Source organism: Diplotaxodon limnothrissa, linkage group LG2, assembly GCF_057381915.1.
Source record: "Diplotaxodon limnothrissa isolate DT_005_m linkage group LG2, D_limnothrissa_male_GT1.1, whole genome shotgun sequence".
NCBI classification, from domain to species: Eukaryota; Metazoa; Chordata; class Actinopteri; order Cichliformes; family Cichlidae; genus Diplotaxodon; species Diplotaxodon limnothrissa.
In genome coordinates this window covers 36,229,494-36,248,499 of record NC_140597.1, presented here as the reverse complement: position 1 = coordinate 36,248,499, position 19,006 = coordinate 36,229,494, and the positions used below count along the sequence as shown (strand labels likewise).

Sequence of the window (19,006 nt, the reverse complement as noted above, 5' to 3'; positions counted from 1 at the left end):
TCTCTTAGCCTCCTGGGTCACTTAAAACCAATTTAGCTCTTGAGTCATCTGGCACCCTTCTTTTTTTCTGCGTGTGCAAGACCTGTCAAAACCTCTCCTGCTCTTCTTCTGCTCTTGGGTCGACATTTGATCTATTCATGCCTCAGCTGAAACATCACCTGTTCCTTGGCCGACTACTGTTATTTTTCTGGGTCGACTAACACCTCATCTGTTTCGAAAAGATGGATGATGCCCAAACCTAGGTCCCATCCTCAGACAGCTACATCCCTACATCTCTTTGCCTCATTTTCAATCGACACAAGAACAGTTTCTGAACCCAAGTCCACTCACAATTTACCGATTTCTGAGACAGTTCTTAGTTAGCATAGTATTCCCTTCTTCCTGAGTCAAAGTTTACTGACATCCCCGTATTACTAAGAGTCCTGAGACTTTGAGTCTGTTGATATTTCTTCTATTTCTAAATTGTTACTGAGTTGACAGCTTAAAGCATTTTGGATCCCTTTCTTAACTGCAGGACATCAAAGGAAACACCTGAGCACTGTCAATTCTAGGGTGTTAAAATCACCAGGTTCCACATAAAGATGCTCCTGTATATCCCCTACCTTCCAAAAGTAATTGTTTACTTTCTCACGATAACTTTTTGTGTATTAGAGCAATTGGAAGCTTGCTTTTCAATCCCTTAAGCTGTGCAAGATCTTACTGCTTTATTAGAATCACAGAAAACATTGAAGTGAAGCTGATTGTTTTCTATACTGCACTATAGTGGAATGATCAGGACAGCTTTAACCTATTAAAGAGATTTAACACCTACCTGGTGATCCGGTGCTGTTTTTCACACCAGTGCTGTCTTGCAAGGACAGCTTTAAAGAGATCTCAAACCTTGTACCTGTATAACAGTTGCAGAGAGGCCAACACACACATACACCAATCTCATTCATTATTCTTGATTGCCAAGGTGTGACAATCCATCCAGCTCGCTTATTTATCAATTAACTACTTCAGGCTAAAGAAAAGATGTTTGATCTGCTAAAGGTCACTGCTAATAAATGCTGGTGCTTTGGCAGACATTAAAGGCGGGTCAAACAAATGCCTACAGTTCAAGTAGACCAGTTTCATAGAGCCCAAACTAACAGATCCTCATTAACTTAAAGCCAAATATTCCAAACCACGGAATCATGGCATAGCCACAAATTCTGCTTCAGTTTTCATACTTCAAATAGGATCCAAAATTGGCATGACATCACAATATACTCGTGCTTATCATTAAGTTGCTCAATCAACCATGCTCATAGCTAAACAGTAGAACTGCCAGGATGATTTTGTAATCAGACTGATGCTAGCTGTAAGGCCGTGTTCCTTGTGCAACATTAAGTCACTTGGATTTATGTAAACCTCCTATGTGCACAGATTGGGCAAGGCTTGGTGGAGGAGCCATCTGTCGACCTGCTAAAATCCTACTAATACCACTCTACTCTAGTTTAAGCTATAAGAAAAGGAGTCCTTGAACATTTAGTCCATTCACAAGGCATTCTTTACAGCTTAGCAAGTCTTAATTAGTATTTTAAGACCATCTGAAGCTTGAGAGCAAAGAATTCATGAAAATTTTGTTACTAAACTATATTATTGCACCATACCTGCAAAGTATCAAATTCCCAGTTTTATTCATGCATACATTTACTTCTTAAAAAAGCTCAAATCAATACATAAAATGAAAAGTTTTTCTGCATTACATGCTGTACTAATGCCAAGGCTCCTATCGTTATCTTTTATGTTGAAGCTACATGCACAGTATTATTTTTAAACATGCTGTAGGTTAAAACAGTAGTGGTATAATGAAATAATCAGATTTTCTCCAAAACAGCCTTCTTCAGGACAGTAAGCTTAAGAGGAGAGTTTCAAGGTTGGGAGGTCATAGTATAAAAGCAATAGGGAGTCCGTGATTGGCAGGCACTTAAACTATCAACAGTGAAGGATTAGAGAGCACAGCAGAGACGACTCACTGTCAGAACCGAGGGCACGGTAAGTTAGCGTTTTTCTTGCTGACCTGCAGCATAATAGAATCAGATGAAGAAGGTATATGAAGAAGGTATCGGATCACTGTAACTGCACAGAACAGAGTCAGCATTTGTTGGAAATTTATCACGGTATTATTACATGGGAATATGTAGTTTTTATCAATATTTATATATCCGTTAACAAGGAGCGCATGGTCTGTGTCACGCTAGGTATTAGGAATGTTGTTTATTATGATTATGATCTTAAACTAACCATAAAATCAGAAAGATCCTTTCCTATTAGAAGTTATAGGGAACAACATGACTGTCGTTTGCCATAGTGTCATCAATGAGGAGCTTTCTAGCGTGTACTGTACCGGCATAATAAACTAAAATTGACACAGATAACCAAAGCACCTAATAGTTATAGCTTTTGTTACTATCTCGTGTTTTGAGCTATTTATGACTTTATTGTGTTTTGGGATTTTTTGCAGAGTGGACCTAAAATTTTGCCATCGACATGTCCAAGTGAGTGTGAAAGGTTTAAGGCTTATTCATCAACAATGTTAATATTGTGACAGTTTTAGAAAGGTTAAAAATCAACCATCAAACTTTCAATATAAAATCCAAAAAGAACTTTAGGCAACCTGTTTAATGCAGTTAAATATGAATGATTTCTAAATAATTAATTAATTTTGATTATTTATTTTATAATCACGAAAAGTTGTTCATGAGGGATGAAAGCGATAATTAATTTAGAAGAAACAAGGATAGTAGATTGGATGTAACATCGTGACAGAAGTAGCTTCTGCAACAACCTTAAAACTTCTTAATTGCCCCTTGGGGATAAATTAAGTCTTTCTGATTCTGATTCTGATTTATTTTATACTTTTTAGACACTTAAGAAAAAATCCTTATTAAGATGGATTTTGTGGATTGGAAAAGCATTAAAAGGATTATGTGGCATTTGAAAGCGACAAACACCACCAAGGATTACCTGTTTGTTTACTACATCCGCCCAGAACAAAAGGATTGCACTCTTGCACTCTCCATATCTTGGGATAAATCTGGGTGTTAAATTTGCCAATTCTGCCACTACTTTTTGTTTTGTAGCATAAACAGCTATTTCATAAAATAGCCTGCCTAACCCAGTATTGATCCAACTATGTCATTTTCATATTTTATATGATGTTTAACTTTGTTTACTCAGCTTACCCAATCACACGTCTTACGTTCAGATTAGACATTTGTAGCAGCAGGTTCAATTCGACTTTAATCACTAATCCATCCTCACAGGAGAGGAGCAAGGGAGTTGATGGCAAGTGGGAGGTTATCCAGGACAAAAACTAGAAAAGTTGTAAGCGCACAAATATGTTATAGAAGACAACTTAGAAAATAGGGGGAAAGAGCTCATTATTTATAATCAAGCAAAAATAATGAAATTATGGGTCACTGCTCATTTAGACTTAACATCTTGTGTTTTTGTCTGCATGTGTTTTAGGGCCTTTTTTTTTAGGACTTTCAGGTTCAAATACTCTTCAGATTCAGATTCTTTTCTTTTTTTTTCATTTCCAGAGTATTTAAGAAGACCAGTAGGAATGGAACTGTAAGTGGCTTCTACAATATAATCATTACAGGGCACCCCTTGAGCACAGGGAGGAGTGCAATTTGTATGTTGCTATTCCAACTTCCCGAAATAGCGTCCACATTTTTTTTAATCTTGTGGAGGAGTAACCGTTTTCCTTTTTCTTCATTTCATATAGATTGCCTTGTACTTGGGGAAAAGGGACTTTGTGGACAATGTGGATTCAGTAGAAATAGTTGGTGCGTGGCAAAACTGCATCCTGATATATGTGAATATATGAACTTATAAGAATCTCTGTGAAAGATCTAAGGCTGTGGATTGACTCTTCTCATATTTGCAGAAGGGGTAGTTAAAGTGGATCCTTCTGGTCTTAACAACAGAAAAGGTATTTTACTTTATAGTCTGCAAATCATAAAAGTTATAAGCGATGATTTACTGACACAGACTGAAACAACACATTTTTCCACTGCAGTGTATGTCTATCTTGCTTGTGCCTTCCGCTATGGAAGTGATGACTTGGATGTCATCGGACTGACCTTCAGAAGGGACATCTGGCTACATCGCGTTCAGGTGTATCCACCTACGGGTGGCAGCGAAGCTAAATCCCCAATGATGGAATCCCTCTTGGAAAAAGTTGGAGAGCAGGGGCACGCCTTTTCCTTCCAGGTCCAAACCCTTAATCTTTCTCTTTGCGTAACAACAAATAAATTATTTTCAATGCAAGGTATTTTGATTAACCTTAGATCATATCCCCGCTTTTATTTTAAAATCATTTTAAAGTGTAACGTTCATGTATGTGACTCATTTCTTCTTTTTCCAGATGCCACCAAATCTTCCATGCTCAGTTTCCTTACAGCCTGGGCTAAATGATTCCGGCAAGGTACAGTTACCATCCAGTGTTATTGTTTGCTTTCTTTAAGTCTTACACATTGTGTTAAATGTTTGGAAAAATTTATTTATCTGGATTTCGCCTTGTTGTAGGCTTGCGGTGTGGACTTTGAGATTAAAGCATACATTGCCAACGCACCTGACAATCCAGATGAAGTCATTCAAAAAAAGTATGTTTGTGCAGCGTCATTTTAAACCTTTCAGTCTTTGAGCTGTGTATGAAGGCCATGCATGGGTTATTCTCTTCCCTTTTATTTCCTTCTAGGGATACTTGTCGTCTGATGATTCGTAAAATACAGTTCGCCCCAGCTAACAACAAGGCCGGAGCCAAGGCTGATCTATCCAAGCAGTTTATGATGAGTGACAAACCAGTGCACTTGGAGGCTTCCCTTGAAAAAGAGGTACTTGAAAATATACCAAATGCATTTTTACCATTATAAATATTACATAATAATTGCTAAACTGTGTTTTAAAATCACTCTTTTCCAGGTTTATTACCATGGAGATCCAATAACCGTTAAAGTGCAAATCAACAATGAAACCAACAAGACTGTGAAGAAAATCAAAATCTCAGGTAAGGACCCAAATATGTCTGATCAGAATCATTTTTGTTTGTATAGTTTGAAGAGATGGGGGAAATATTTTCAAGGCATATAGTTTAATTCATACTTCTAACATGAACTATTTTTGTGTTAAGTTAACCAGCTCACAAGTGTGGTCCTCTACTCATCTGACACTTACGTCAAGGAAGTCTGTGCTCAAGAGTTTGGGTAAGGCGAATAATAACCGGACTCGAGTCATTTCTGGTTCAAATTAATGTATCTAAAAAGTACATTATGTGCTGTAACTATCAGTGAATCTGAGGCTATAAACGACCCCCCCCCCCCCCCACACACACACACACACACACACACACACACACACACACCAATATTCCAATATGTCTGTATTTTATTGCTACTTAAAATGAAAAAGGCCCTAAGTAGATTAACTGAAAATAATGAATACTAACCTAGTGTGAGTTCTTTTTCCCTGAATCTATTTCACCTCTAAACACAGAGAGACCGTAAATGCCATCTCTACATTTGAGAAGTCCTTCCAAGTAACCCCCCTGCTTGCCAACAACAAAGAAAAGCGAGGTCTTGCAGTCGATGGACGTCTAAAAGATCAGGACACCAACTTAGCATCCACAACGCTGTAAGACTTTTAGGTCTCTTTTAGGTGAAACTAGGATGGGCCTTCATCCTCTTTTTGAGCAGCAATGTTGTCACTATATATTCTGCCGTCCACTTATAGCACCTTAAACCAAATCCCCAAGGTTTAAATCGTAAACTATTCCCATCTCCTTGCAGGAGTCAAGGAGAGAAGGAGATGCAGGGAATTATTATCTCCTACAAAGTCAAGGTCACTCTTACAGTTTCGAGTGGAGGGTAAGGCTTAATAGAAAACACTAACCCATAACGCTTTCCTGTTTTTGTGCCAAACTGTGCAGACTAAGGGATTCTTTTATCATTTCTCTCTGACCATAGCTTGCTGGGTGGTTTGACAGGACGGTAAATATCAGTTCTCCTTCATTTATTGCCAGTTGTGTAAATGAATGCAAATTATTCACGAGTATATGTTAATCTGTAAAATGTTTAGTGATGTTGTCGTGGAACTTCCTGTGACACTGATGTCCCCAAAGCCTGCAGGTGAGTTCTGTATTTTGTAAACTGCTAGTGCCAGCTAAATTACCATTAAAATACTTCCTGAAATATCACTAAAAGTAGACAGTGGCTTTCTGTAACTGATCTTACTGTCATCTATATGCCATGCTCTCCCCTTTACTGCGTGCCATTACTGTGTACTGAGCAGAAGTGTAAGTATAAAGTATAAAATAGTCTCTATAAAAAGACGTGTATTCGCCTGTGGCAGTGATAATTGTATATGATGTTCATGTTTGTTTCTCATGAACAATTATGTGTTTTATGAACCACAGCAAATTGGATTAAATGCCTCTTTAGTTCAGGTGAGGTCAACTCAGATACAGTGAGTTGTGCAGTGTTGACTTCTTCAAGGGTTACTGCCCCTCCTATAACATCCCTACACACTAAAATATTAGATGATGACATAAAACACATGTTAAAGAACTACCGTATTTGGATAGAAAATTGCATGAATTGCAAAAGCGCAGAAGTGATGGCCCTTGAACGAGTGTCCTGTTTTACCCTTCAATCCTGTGTGAAAAATGAAATTTGAATCCTCTTGCTCCACCCCCAAGATCAATAATTAAAAGATCTCCAGTAGACATTAATAGCAGCATGTATGCAGATATTTGAAAGTTGGGCAATAGCTGAAAGTGTATGAGTCTGAAAAATTGCAGATGTTATAAATAGAAAAGAAGGGGTGGCCTGCAATACTGTATAAAAATTCACAAATCAAAGTAATCCATTACCCAATTTTCAAACCAGACAAACAAACAAACAAAAAAACCCAAGGGACACTACAAAATGTATGTATTGAAAAATGTAACCCTTCTACAAAGACAACTTATCAAATGTTGAAACTCAAAATGTTTTAAGTTAAATGAGATAACTGAGTGGTTGTAGAACGAGTACCCCGTCTGAGGCTGGCACTTTCAGCAAAGCAAAGATGAGCGAGAGGGTTTACAATTCTGTAAAAGACTGTATGAAGAAAGAGTTCAACAATTAAAGAATAAATTTTTGTTTAACAGAACTACATAATGTTATTAAATGATTTAAAAGCCCAGAAAAATTTCTGTATACAAGAGACAAGGTCAAAAAGCATAATCTGGGCTTAGAAAAGGGACCAACCGGCTTGTTATTAGCACAGAGAAGAAGGGAGGGGTGCACGTATCATGTGTAATTTGCACATCTGTGATGGCATCACTAATGCTGAAATGTATATGTAGGTTTCATAGCAACATATCCATGGCTTCTAGTTCACATAAGGTCTTGCTTATTTCCTAAAACAATACTAAAAATTAAGCACATACTCCAGGTGCTTAACTAGCTCGCAGTCTCGTTCTGTCACCAAATGAAAATATTTGGTGTGTTATGAAATGAAAAAGACCCCAGACTGCAAAGAAGCTGAAGTCCTACATCAAACAAGAACTGGGAAACACTGTGCTCTCAAATTACACCAACTGTTCCCATCAGGCCTCCCAAATATTAACAGTGTCCCTAAACAAAAAAAGATGTGATCTAAAATAATGATGAAAATGCCCCTGCCACTCTCTCTCTACAAACACAAAACGTATCTAATTTTCAACATTTGATATGCTGTTTTTTTTTTAAATACAGTATTTAAATAACTTCCAAATCATTGCATTCATGTTGCAGCTTTTTTGGAAACTGGATTGTACAAAATTAGATGAGATATATTCCATAAGTTACCTTGAATAATGTTAGAGTCACAGTCCATTGTCTGTCCATTTTATCCACAGGTCAGATATCACAGTTAACACCACGGATGGTTGAAGCAGCCAGTCAAGGAAAATCATCTCTCATGCAGAGAACACAGAACACAAAGGAACTCATTATCAGCAAAGAAGAGCACAAATGCTCAAATTTCCCCTGTATATATTCAATTCTATTATAAATAACTATGAGAACTCAATTACTGAGGGTCAGAAGTCTGTATGAAATTTCCGTGCGTGACATCATAGCACTAGAATCCAACAGATGTGTCCCACAATAGAGTAGACCTTTCAATATGTGTCATTGGTAATGAGGATGCAGAGCTTGATTTAACGTAATCTTTATTTTTATGTCATTAGAAATTACATGTTGAAAAATGGTGAATGGATGAAATGAGTGGCTATTTTAAAAACACAAATGTGACACTCTGTTAAGACAATTAAGAGAACTCAATAAATCCATTTTTCTCAAGTACAAACTTCTCTTTGTTCATATTTATGATCTGTTTTGGTGTTGGAAGGGTTTTTTTTTCCCCACACTAACCAAACTGATACATTTTTATGTTTATGTTAGCTATCATTTTTTGCTAGATTAAGTCACAGTTAAAGTTTTTCTGGGTGTAACCAGTTATTATACCACTGCTCCGAAAAGTTGCAGCAAGCCAGCTTTCGGTAACATTTCACATGGCCTACTTGTCTGTAAATAGTGACCCAAAAATATATAACTGTTTCTCTGCTTCTTGTGGTTCTTTCTCCCAATAATAGTGCAGCGGGTTACAGAAACAATCTTTCAAAAAACAATACAATTTTACATTTTTTGTTTTCATCTGGTGCCATGCCATTTATTCCCATGCATTTCAATGAATTAGATGTATCTGATGCATGAAGACTCCTTTGCCTATGGCTCAGCTCTATCATGCTCACACATCCTGTCATAAAGGATTTTTTAGGTAACAAAGAGAAACAGATAACCATTTACCATCAAACCAACAGCCACTTTAGAAACAACGCTTAACCTAACTTCACATTTATGTCTTTCTTTGGAATCTGACCTAGAATCCTCTTGCCGCACGACAGCACTGTCCTTCATTGTTATATTGGCCAACTCGTGTTACGAATATAACTAAGCAATCATAAAAAGACTATTGCAACTTTGGTACCCCTAACCACCTGTGGATGATTTTGCAGCAATGTTCAGTTATCTGCTGCACTATAAAATGTTTTCTGATTGAGATACAATATTCAGGAAGACCTTTTTGTGGTTAATTCTACAACTGGAAGACACTTTATATAATAATAATAATAAATATATAAAATAATAAACTTTTTTATTAGATATTTCAGTTGCTGTTTGCTACAGATCAAATGACTTGTCAGCTTGATGCAGCCTTGTTACCAATGCTGAAAAAGTTGTTTACCTAACTGTTGACCATTAAGTGGAAAACAGTCACCCTCATACTGAATGCTCAATTTCACATAAGATTTCATTTATATTAATTTGAAATCTATTCTGCCCAACTGCCCATCATGCAATTTATTCAGAATTTATTTTTTGGGATTTTATCCTATTTATTATTTTTTCTTTATTTTTAAATATTTGCTTAAATAAACTACACAAATTATTTTATTTAAAATAATTGTTAAAAATGAAAGTAACATGGTTCCACGAGTTAATTTGACTGAATGAATATATTACAGAAAATTTCCTGCAGTTGTAAAATGTCCTGTGTAAACATTTACGCTCCCTGTAAACAAATGCATTTAAATTATGTATTTATTGTTTCTGCAGATTTTTCAACCTGCAAATATTGCAATAGAATGGTAATCCTGATTGCAAGGCCTTTCTTAACTTTGCCATTTTTGTTGTCTCTCTGTGTTTGCCACTTGAAGGCGCTATTTCCACTGCTGTATGTTTCAGAAAACAATAGCGCTGGCTAGTGTAGGATAAGGATACACGGCTTGGTCCTCTCTGGTCTAGACATCACATCATTAGCCAAGTCAGCTAGTAAGCTGTTTATTTTTTTTGACAAAATGTCAACCACGACCGGCGGCGGAGAGTTTGGCAACCCCTTACGAAAGTTCAAGCTCGTCTTTCTGGGCGAACAGAGTGGTAAGATGGGCACGAAGTACTTAGAGAAGCGTTAATTTGGTCAGATGAAAGGAAATGTTGGGAGAACTGGCAAGATCAGCTAACTAGCTTTGTGGTGTTAGCTTAAAATTGCACGGTATGGTACAGTCATGTAGTGTATATTAGTGACCAGGAATGATACGGGACAATCTGTTAATTTTGCAAGGTCAACAAAGGATATTAGAGCATGACAAAGATTATTAACCTACCGATTTTTCTCCCCGGTGATGATGTCATTGAATAGCTACCATTAGCTTGAGATAGATCGCTAAACTAGCTTGTTTTGTGCCTTAAAAGAGGGCAAGAATATGACAAATTATTGTGTCGTAGCAGCTGTATTCAAGATTTATCCACATATTAAAAATTAACGAAATGAGTCAATGGGCATTGTCATTGTTCCTCCCATTAGTTTGTGATGGAGGTTCATTGTTAGCACGTTACTTCTGCTTGTAGCTAGCAGTTAGTTAGCTCTATTGGGCTAAAACGTCAATGTTGACGCTCGCTTGCGCACTTTAAAGACTTACATAGTTGCTCTAAGTCTGTTACAGATCACAGGCTTCAAACAGAAAATCTCAATAATTAATTTAAACCGTCTGTTTGTCGGTGTATAGTTGTTTGGCTGTTAGCTTCCTGCTGCAGCATCTTGAACAAGCCACGTCGACCGGTGGTTTCGCACCAGTCGGCCTTTTTCCTTCATTGCCATTATTTTTGCTCAGGTTCGGAGACTGACCCTGACATTGCAAAACGTGGCTTGTTGTTAGTAATGTTTGTGTCGTGTAATTGATACAGTATGGTATTACGAGCCAGCTGTCAGGGGTCGAATACATTTTAATTTTCCAGATTTTGTGGCTCCACCCATATTGCCAGCTCAGCGTGTGGGTTCAGTCGTCCACACTGCATCAGTGGTAATAGCAGTTTACTCACCGTGTGATGTCACCGACTCATTTTTCTTCTCTATCTCTTCATTGAATACAGACTTAATTACACAATTATATAATTTTTAAATTTACCATTTGAGTGGTGGTTTTAGGCTTGAATTACCTGGAATACCTCTTGTGTTACTAAAGTGACTGTGTTTTTTCTGTACAGTTGGGAAAACCTCACTCATCACCAGGTTTATGTATGACAGTTTTGACAACACTTACCAGGTAAAAAGAAGTTATAACAGGGATTTGTGTAGTCATTTTTGTCTGAAAACTGACATTTTTGCCACAAGCACAGGTGTAATAAAAAACGAGCGAACAGTTTCAATGCGACTGATCATCTAATAACATATGTGACAGTTAAAATAGAATAAAATAGACCAATTTATCATGTCAGTAGCTGATACTTGTAAATATTTAGACAAATTTAAATTGGACAATTAAAAAAAATTAACACAAAACAATACTTTATTAATCCCTGAGGAAATTATGGGATCATTTAGTTTAATTGTATTTGGCATAGGGAATTTGCATTTAGTAATCTGTCTATTCACATTCTTGTAAATATGGTAAATATAGTGTCCATTTTTGCGATCAGCTTGCTAGCTAAGCCCCTGAGGTTTTACCTTCTGTGAAGTGTATAACGAAACATGAATAACGGGTTACTTCAAATTGCCGAAACCATTATGTTTCACCAGTCAACCAGAGTAGAATGTTTGCAACACACAAAGGGCTTGCTACAAAAATCACTTACTCCGGATGTTAGGAAGCATGTGAGTGCATTCCACTGATTAGATTATGAGCGCTACCTGTGTGACAAGTCTAAATGTCAGTAGAAGTAGTAGTAGTTTATCTTTATTTGGCTCATTTAGAGTTTAAATGACAAACTCCTGATATAAGAATCTACATGTAAGGCAAATTAACTAAATCATCAGCCTCAGATTTAAGTACAAAAATCATGACAGAAGGAAAAAGAAAGAACTATCATCTGTTTATGTCAAGTCCAGCTACAGATGAACTCCTATCTAAAGCATCTTCACACAAAACCGCTATCACAATACTTGATAATTTTGTTCTTTCTGGACATTTTTTAGCTATGTTATGAAAAAGGTCAATAAAATATGTTTTTAACATATAATGTAGGTAACGATTCTTTAAATGTATGTAATACATTTAACTTGCTGGTAACACTGTTTAATTGAAGTGTTTGTTTTACAGGCAACAATTGGCATTGACTTTTTGTCAAAAACTATGTATCTGGAAGATCGCACGGTAAGCCCAGTGTGTTACTGTAATTTACATCATTCCAACTGGTCAGGTATTAAAACTGCCATAGAAGCATGCTTCTGCTTATTATCACACCATTCCACATTGTTTATAGATTATCCTAGTTTTTTGTTTTGTTTTTTCACTCATTTTGTTGAACATGTGATCGTGTTTTTAGTTCCCATCATTATTTCAAGATTTTGTTTTCCTTCCATCCCCTGGCTGGATCATGAATTGCCCCCATGTTCCCACATTTGTTTCGTGGCTGGCCACAGATCCGGCTGCAGCTCTGGGATACAGCCGGACAGGAGCGTTTCCGCAGCCTCATCCCCAGTTACATCCGCGACTCAGCCGCCGCTGTGGTGGTTTATGACATAGCCAGTAGGTATTGTGGCTTTGCCTCTCCTCCTTGTCCTTCACTTAGTATGTGGAAGGGCAAAAAACAAAATCAAAAGCACCAATGAGCCTAGCAAACCCGCTGGATAGCATGTTAGGGTATATTTCAGATACTGTTTGTATTAGGTGTAGTGATTCAAAAGCATTTCTCCAGCAGTGTCCAGGGGAGTGTAAATGCTAATAGTTATAAGTCTTACTTGAAGAATAATGAAAAAGATGTCTGCCGATGTCACTTCATGAGCAGAAATCCTGTGAGAGCTGCCTAAATAATGATTCAGCAGGGCCTACTTTCACATTTGCATAACACCCGTCATCTTTGAGCCTTCTGCATTTGAATGATTCTTCGCAATTCCTCCATTTAAAGGTCATTCTCTTCTTTACTGCTTGGCTTGCAATTCTTTTTATGTCTGTCCTGTTCTCCACATTCTCATCCTTCCCTTTGCTGCCCTTTATCTCGACTTTTTTTTTTTTTTTTGTCAATTTCTTCTTCTGCAATTCCAATCCTCAGGTCCGGCTCCAGCTTTGGGACACTGCTGGACAGGAGCGTTTTCGTAGCCTAATTCCCAGCTACATCCGTGACTCTACCATTGCTGTGGTTGTTTATGACATCACCAGTGAGTCAGGGCTGTCCTCTAACCATTCTGTAGGGCTCTAGAGTAATAGGAAGGAAGCTCTTTATTTCTGCTAGTACACTAATACAAAATACACTTCTTCTCCAAGCTTTTTCTTCTGAATACTCCTGCTCACTAACACATAACTACAGGTTTTTCTTATATAAGATTAGGCTTTTCTCTAGGCTTTTAACTGAATGTATTGTAACAGATGTTTCATGTATTTTGGGGCACATGTGGCTGATGTGTATAATGATTTTGTATTTTGTTGCTTGTTTTCACCCCATTTGCAGATCTTAATTCTTTCCAGCAAACCTCAAAGTGGATTGATGATGTTAGAACAGAGAGAGGAAGTGATGTCATTATCATGCTCGTCGGGAACAAAACAGACTTAGCGGATAAAAGGTACATGGTTGTGAGATAAGCGCGAATGATTGTTTTCTTGTTCTATTTACAAAGATTGATAAATGGATCCTAGTGCATTTACAAAACAGGTATCTTTGTGTAGCATAAACTCTGCCAAAGCCTGGAATCCCACTTCCCTTCAGTGCATCTCATCCAGTTTTTACTTTTATTATTTCCTTGTAATGTTGCATACTTCAGCCTTTCTATGAGTTATTTAAATACTTTTATTTATATTGGGTTTTTTTTTTATTTATACTTTGATCATATTTCTGTTTTGCCTTTTTTTTTTCTTTTGCCTTACGTTTTTTCTCTTCATGTCATTTTGAATATTTTTTTGTGTTTTCCCCTAAAAACACCACACTTCCATCCTTCACCCTCACCTTACCCTTCCCGGGACCATGGCAGGCAAGTTTCTGTTGAGGCGGCAGAGAGGAAAGCTCGTGAGCTCAATGTGATGTACATAGAGACCAGTGCCAAGGCTGGCTATAACGTCAAACAGGTTGGTGTTCAGCAGGAGCAGGTGTAATGGTGACAAATTATCCCGTTTCAAGCAAGGCTCATACTGTCTCAGAGGTTAGGGAGGCCCGCCTGTGACATCTGGGGTGTGAAGCTCCTCCATGTCTTCGATCATTTAATGGATTAGAGTGTGGCTGTTGAATGAATCATTGACCTTCGGAGTGGATTTTATGCTGTTTCGTCTTTACTCAGCACAGCAGCCTCTGTCCCTTTGTCTCTGTCCGCCTTATAAACTAACCACTCTCTTCTTCACTCCAAACAAGATTCATTGCTGAGCTCTCTTTGTCCTTCTCTCCATCTCTTCTCTTTTCTTCTGGCCTGTCCTCTTTGCGGTTTCTTTCCATATCTGTCTGTTCGGCCATCTCCATCCTTCTGCTTTTACCGGAGCAGACAGATCACCACGGAGGAGGGCGAGCAGAGAGCTAAGGAACTGAATGTCATGTTCATTGAAACCAGCGCAAAGACTGGCTACAATGTCAAACAGGTAGCGATTCCGTTTTCTCAGGGTAGTTGAGCTAATTCTACTCTGTCCCCCCTCGTGGCTCATCATGACCTGTCGTAGCTTTCTCCACACAGACTTTTCAGTGCAGTTGCTCTGCGCAGGTTTATTGCAACTGCCTTTATTTCCCAGTACTCTGTCTGATTTGCTAAAACATTTCTATGAATATAATAGATTTTCTCAGCAGATGACTGTATCGTTGCTTTGACTACCACTTGTGTTTATTCAATGAAATGCAATATTTAGAGATAACTAGCTATAATTTAATTACATACTGCCCATTGACTACCATCTAGGGTTTGGTAATATGATAAACTGTATTGTTACCAGATTTTCAGTACTTTCCATGATAATCTATCTAACTCTAATGTATGACTGTATTTGGCTGTTTGGAATCAAAAATTTATCATCAAGACTGAAATATCTCACTTCTTTAGGATGCCAGGGGCTTTGTTTCAGTGTGAGTGCCTTAGTGTTGGGGCCTTAAGTAAACATGTAAATAAAAACACATTTCTGGAGATTTGAGTATAAACAGTTTCCTGCTACATCTGTAGAAAATGTACTGTACAGTCCTGTGAAAAAGTAATTTCACTCTTACTGCTTCAATAGGAATAAAGAGGCTGAGTAGCAGCCAGGTGCTGCTTATGAAATGCACTTGATGAAATGATGATCAGCAAATGTGAGAACCTCTGTGAGGTCTGGAACATTGAAATGTGTTAACACAATGCCACAGTCTTCCACTAAAGGGACAGACCGTGCAATGTTTAGATAAACTGAAAAAACTCAAGAGCTACATGTCAGACTCTAGACATTGGTTAGCATGTTCAATGCTGAAAGATATATGATAGGACATTTTGGGGGGGTGACTTATTTTGAAGGTTCCCAGAAGGAGCATAGTTTAGTTTGCAAAGTTGTATAAGAACAAACCGCTAAATCTGTGGAGCAATGTCCTTTGGGCAGATGGGACCAAAGTGTAGAGATTTGGCCGTAAAGCGTTGTGCCACATTATGCGAAAAACAAACGCCCCGTACCAACTGTCAAGCATGGTGGTGGAGGGGTGATGACTAGGACTTGTCTTGTAGCCACAGGACCAGGATACCTTGGAGCCATCAAGTCCACCATGAACTTCTCTGTAAACAAATTATTCTTGAATCAAATATGAGGCCATCTGTCCAAAGACTAAAACTGGGTCATTCAGCAGGACAACGATCCCAAGCACATCAGCAAGTGTACAACAGAAATTAGCTCTTAGTTTTTTACAGGACTGCGTAAAGACCTGTGAGAGTTTTTCTTTTCACAGGACTGTCTTGTGTTTTTTGCTACTTAAACTACTACATTTTATTTACCAAATTGTTCCTTTCAAATGTTTAATTTTTCTTACTGTTTTGCAGCTGTTCCGACGCGTTGCTGCTGCATTGCCTGGGATGGATAGCACACCAGAGAAAAGCAAAGAGGACAGTATCCTTTTTGAGTTGCTTTTGCGCAGAAATTGCTGCCATACCTTTTGTCATGCCACAGTTTTAAAAATATTTGTAACTTAGCACTGACTGCGACTTAGTTGACTGGAAAGAATGCAGAGAATGAAAGGCACTGCAAAAAACAAAAAAAAAAGAAGTGAAATCTGCAATTCATGTGAAGTGTTACTTAACTAACTTCTCTCAGTGATCGACATCAAATTGGAGAAACAGCCAGAGATGACTGTAACTGAGAGCAGCTGCTCATGCTAGTACACCTCAGCCCCTGCCAGCCTGTCTCCTCCCCACCAACAGCTTGTCTCTCAGTGGCCACTTTCCTCCACCCTTGGCACACGGCCATCGGGATGGAGGACCTGTCTTTTTTTTTTCTTCTTTTTTTTCCCTTTTCAACTCAGTGACTTTTCAGAGTAACCGTGTGGATGTGCATTACTGTATTGAAACAAATTATTTGGGGAAAAAATGGTTCAAAAGTAAACATTTAAAACAAGGAATAAGTTAATTGATATGTTCAGATTTTCATCCAGTTGCATGGCATTATATAGGATTGCAGACTGACATAGCTAACTGCTCTTGAGTTATTGCACAGTTTAGAATCTTAGTGCTGTTACTCTTGTTGTTGTAAAGTAAAACTGCTTGGGATTATTTAAATGACTCTACAAGGTTGAGTTCTCTGCCTATCCTTTTGTTTTTGTTTCAAATGGAGAGTTCTGTCTCCTAAACGGCTTATCATTTGTCGACTTTGTCTTATTTTGAGGAAGTAACGACTGGCTCTCAACCAGTGAACTGTTATCATTGCAAAACATTATATTACCACATTAGGCTCAAGTAAACCCTTTTCATTGTGTCAGTGGAACTACTTATACCTAACACGTCTGCGAGCTTACATTGCCAAATACAAGTGTGTAAGCGGACCGGATTAACACAAATTTGTATTTAACAGTACTGCAGAAGGATGTGTAATAAGGAAATGGATATCCATTGTAAAAGGGAAACCAGCCCAAACAAATTAGAAAGCCTACTAACCTAAATGTTTATATGTTGTTGAATGAGCTCTGCACTGTACTAACATGTCTGAGGAGGCATTCTGAGTAGATGGTCCCCTAATACTATGAAAATCAGTTTTTCCACGTCGATGGAGAGTTGTCACTTTGGTCACCATCTCATCGACGATTTGTGTTGTGTTGATTACACTATTGCAACAACATGCAGCATGCTCACCCCGCAGGATTTCCATGGATAAGAACACAGATGCCTTGCTTGTTTGTTCACCAACGTTGTGCACTGAATCAAGCCACAATATTGTAAAATATCAGAGAAGCCTGCTGACTGGTTCATGGCTTCACTAGTTGTTTGTAGAGCTGGTAGATAGATGTCCTCAGATACAGCTAAAGCTTACTAACACCCTTGCTGTAAAAAAAGTGCAGACGTTAGTTGCCATATCTTTTGCTGTATTGCTATTGCCTGTGTAAGACTGTTGGTTTATTTATTTTGTAACTTGGACATACAGCTAACATTGTACGCGTGACCAAAAGTACAGATGCCGATACGCATGTTTTAAAGTTTTATTTTATTTATTGTTTGCGTGTTTGCTGAGGCGCCACCTACAGGTGACATTTACGCCTAGTGAGTTTGGGGGGGGGGGTGTTTTTTTGCCGGTGTGGTCTGTTGCTTGATTTACAGTCACAGTTAAAGCCTACACCATCTCCCAAACCAACTAACCAGCCATAGCACAACAAAAGACACTGATCGTTTGCTGTAGCTTTTTTTTTTAAATGTCCAGCGTTTTTAAAAAATGGATTTGAAAGTTAAGGTATTTAAATTGCAACGCGAACAACCGTTTTAACATGAGCAGCTCTTCTATTACTAAATACTCAGCTTTGTGCTATTCTGAATTGTGTCTGTCCATTTGAAATATGTCTACTCGTGTTTAGCAATGTTTGTGTGAATACTGTACTATTACTATCTTATGTATAAAAAGGAGAGTTAATGACAACAAGTGTAGGCTTATCACATGGAGTAAAATAAAGATATTTCACCAAAATTTAACCTCTGTGTTCATTTTGTTTTTAAAACTCACTATTTTATGGCAACAGTCATATTAATTCTGTTCATTAACCTCCTAAGACCCGAACTCTTCCACAGCATGCATTTTTGATTTCTCTTTGATATCTGGGCATATTGGGACCCGATGAATGTAAAAACAAAGAATGACCAGATTTTTTTTTTTTTACCTGATTTTTGTTTCTAAGAAAAATGAGAGCCACATATGAGGATATTTGTTTAAAATTTCGATAGAACAGTAGCAGTATAATGTCCTCGTAAGTGGATATCAGGCCCCTGTAGAGCAAAATTGAGTATTTTGGTCTAACTAACCCAAAATGTGATGTCCACATATGTGAACGCCAGGTCCTAGGAGGTTAATAAAGTTCTAAATGAGTCACAGCACCTGAGCCGGTTATACATAGGTGTGTCACACGTCACCATTGAAACTATGTAACACATCACAGTTGTAAAATGTTATAACAGTTAGGTGTGGTCAAATGTGAGCATGACACTGCATTGCACAAATCTGCTAATATCTAACTAAAGAATGTAAATGAAATTTTATTTCCAATAATCCTGCTACAGATAGATTATTACTCTCATCCTTGAGTATTATGTGTCCAGAGCAGAAGGTTCTGGAAAAACCTTCACTTATTCCAAGTTGTATGCAGTAGAGAGACATTTCTTAATAATACTTTATGCAATACTTGAACACAGCTTTGGTACAACACTAACAAATCTCAGCTTGCATTTTCAACAGACGTGTTCTAAGGGCTGTTGGGGGCTTAAGACTTGGTGTTAGGATGTTGGTACAGTAAGAAGAACCATCTTTTTCTGCATCCTATATTCATGGTGCACA

At 37.8% G+C, this 19,006-nt stretch overlaps 2 protein-coding genes across 4 annotated transcripts; both read left to right on the top strand.

Annotated features, from left to right (window-relative positions):
- Nucleotides 1-2,487: 2,487 nt before the first annotated feature.
- arr3b (arrestin 3b, retinal (X-arrestin)) lies at nt 2,488-6,178 on the top strand. Its single transcript, XM_085372774.1, has 14 exons — nt 2,488-2,522; nt 3,570-3,600; nt 3,758-3,818; nt 3,920-3,964; nt 4,052-4,245; nt 4,400-4,459; nt 4,561-4,637; nt 4,733-4,868; nt 4,957-5,041; nt 5,165-5,237; nt 5,527-5,664; nt 5,820-5,897; nt 5,997-6,020; nt 6,109-6,178. The coding sequence occupies exons 1-14, from the start codon at nt 2,515-2,517 to the stop codon at nt 6,176-6,178; spliced, it is 1,080 nt and encodes a 359-aa protein (XP_085228900.1). The 5' UTR covers nt 2,488-2,514.
- A 3,666-nt stretch (nt 6,179-9,844) lies between these two features.
- On the top strand, nt 9,845-17,951 carry rab41 (RAB41, member RAS oncogene family). 3 transcript variants are annotated; one of them, XM_085372765.1, is made up of 8 exons: nt 9,845-9,995; nt 11,103-11,161; nt 12,155-12,208; nt 13,107-13,212; nt 13,503-13,614; nt 14,521-14,614; nt 16,021-16,087; nt 16,292-17,951. In XM_085372765.1, exons 1-8 carry the CDS (start codon nt 9,917-9,919, stop codon nt 16,354-16,356), a joined length of 636 nt encoding a protein of 211 aa, XP_085228891.1. In that variant the 5' UTR covers nt 9,845-9,916; the 3' UTR covers nt 16,357-17,951. The 3 variants fall into 3 exon arrangements, with proteins under 3 accessions (XP_085228891.1, XP_085228876.1, XP_085228884.1); XM_085372750.1 differs by lacking the exons at nt 13,107-13,212; nt 14,521-14,614 and adding exons at nt 12,478-12,583; nt 14,020-14,113; XM_085372758.1 differs by lacking the exons at nt 13,107-13,212; nt 16,021-16,087; nt 16,292-17,951 and adding exons at nt 12,478-12,583; nt 14,020-14,113 and having other exon boundaries at nt 14,521-14,609.
- Nucleotides 17,952-19,006: the final 1,055 nt, after the last annotated feature.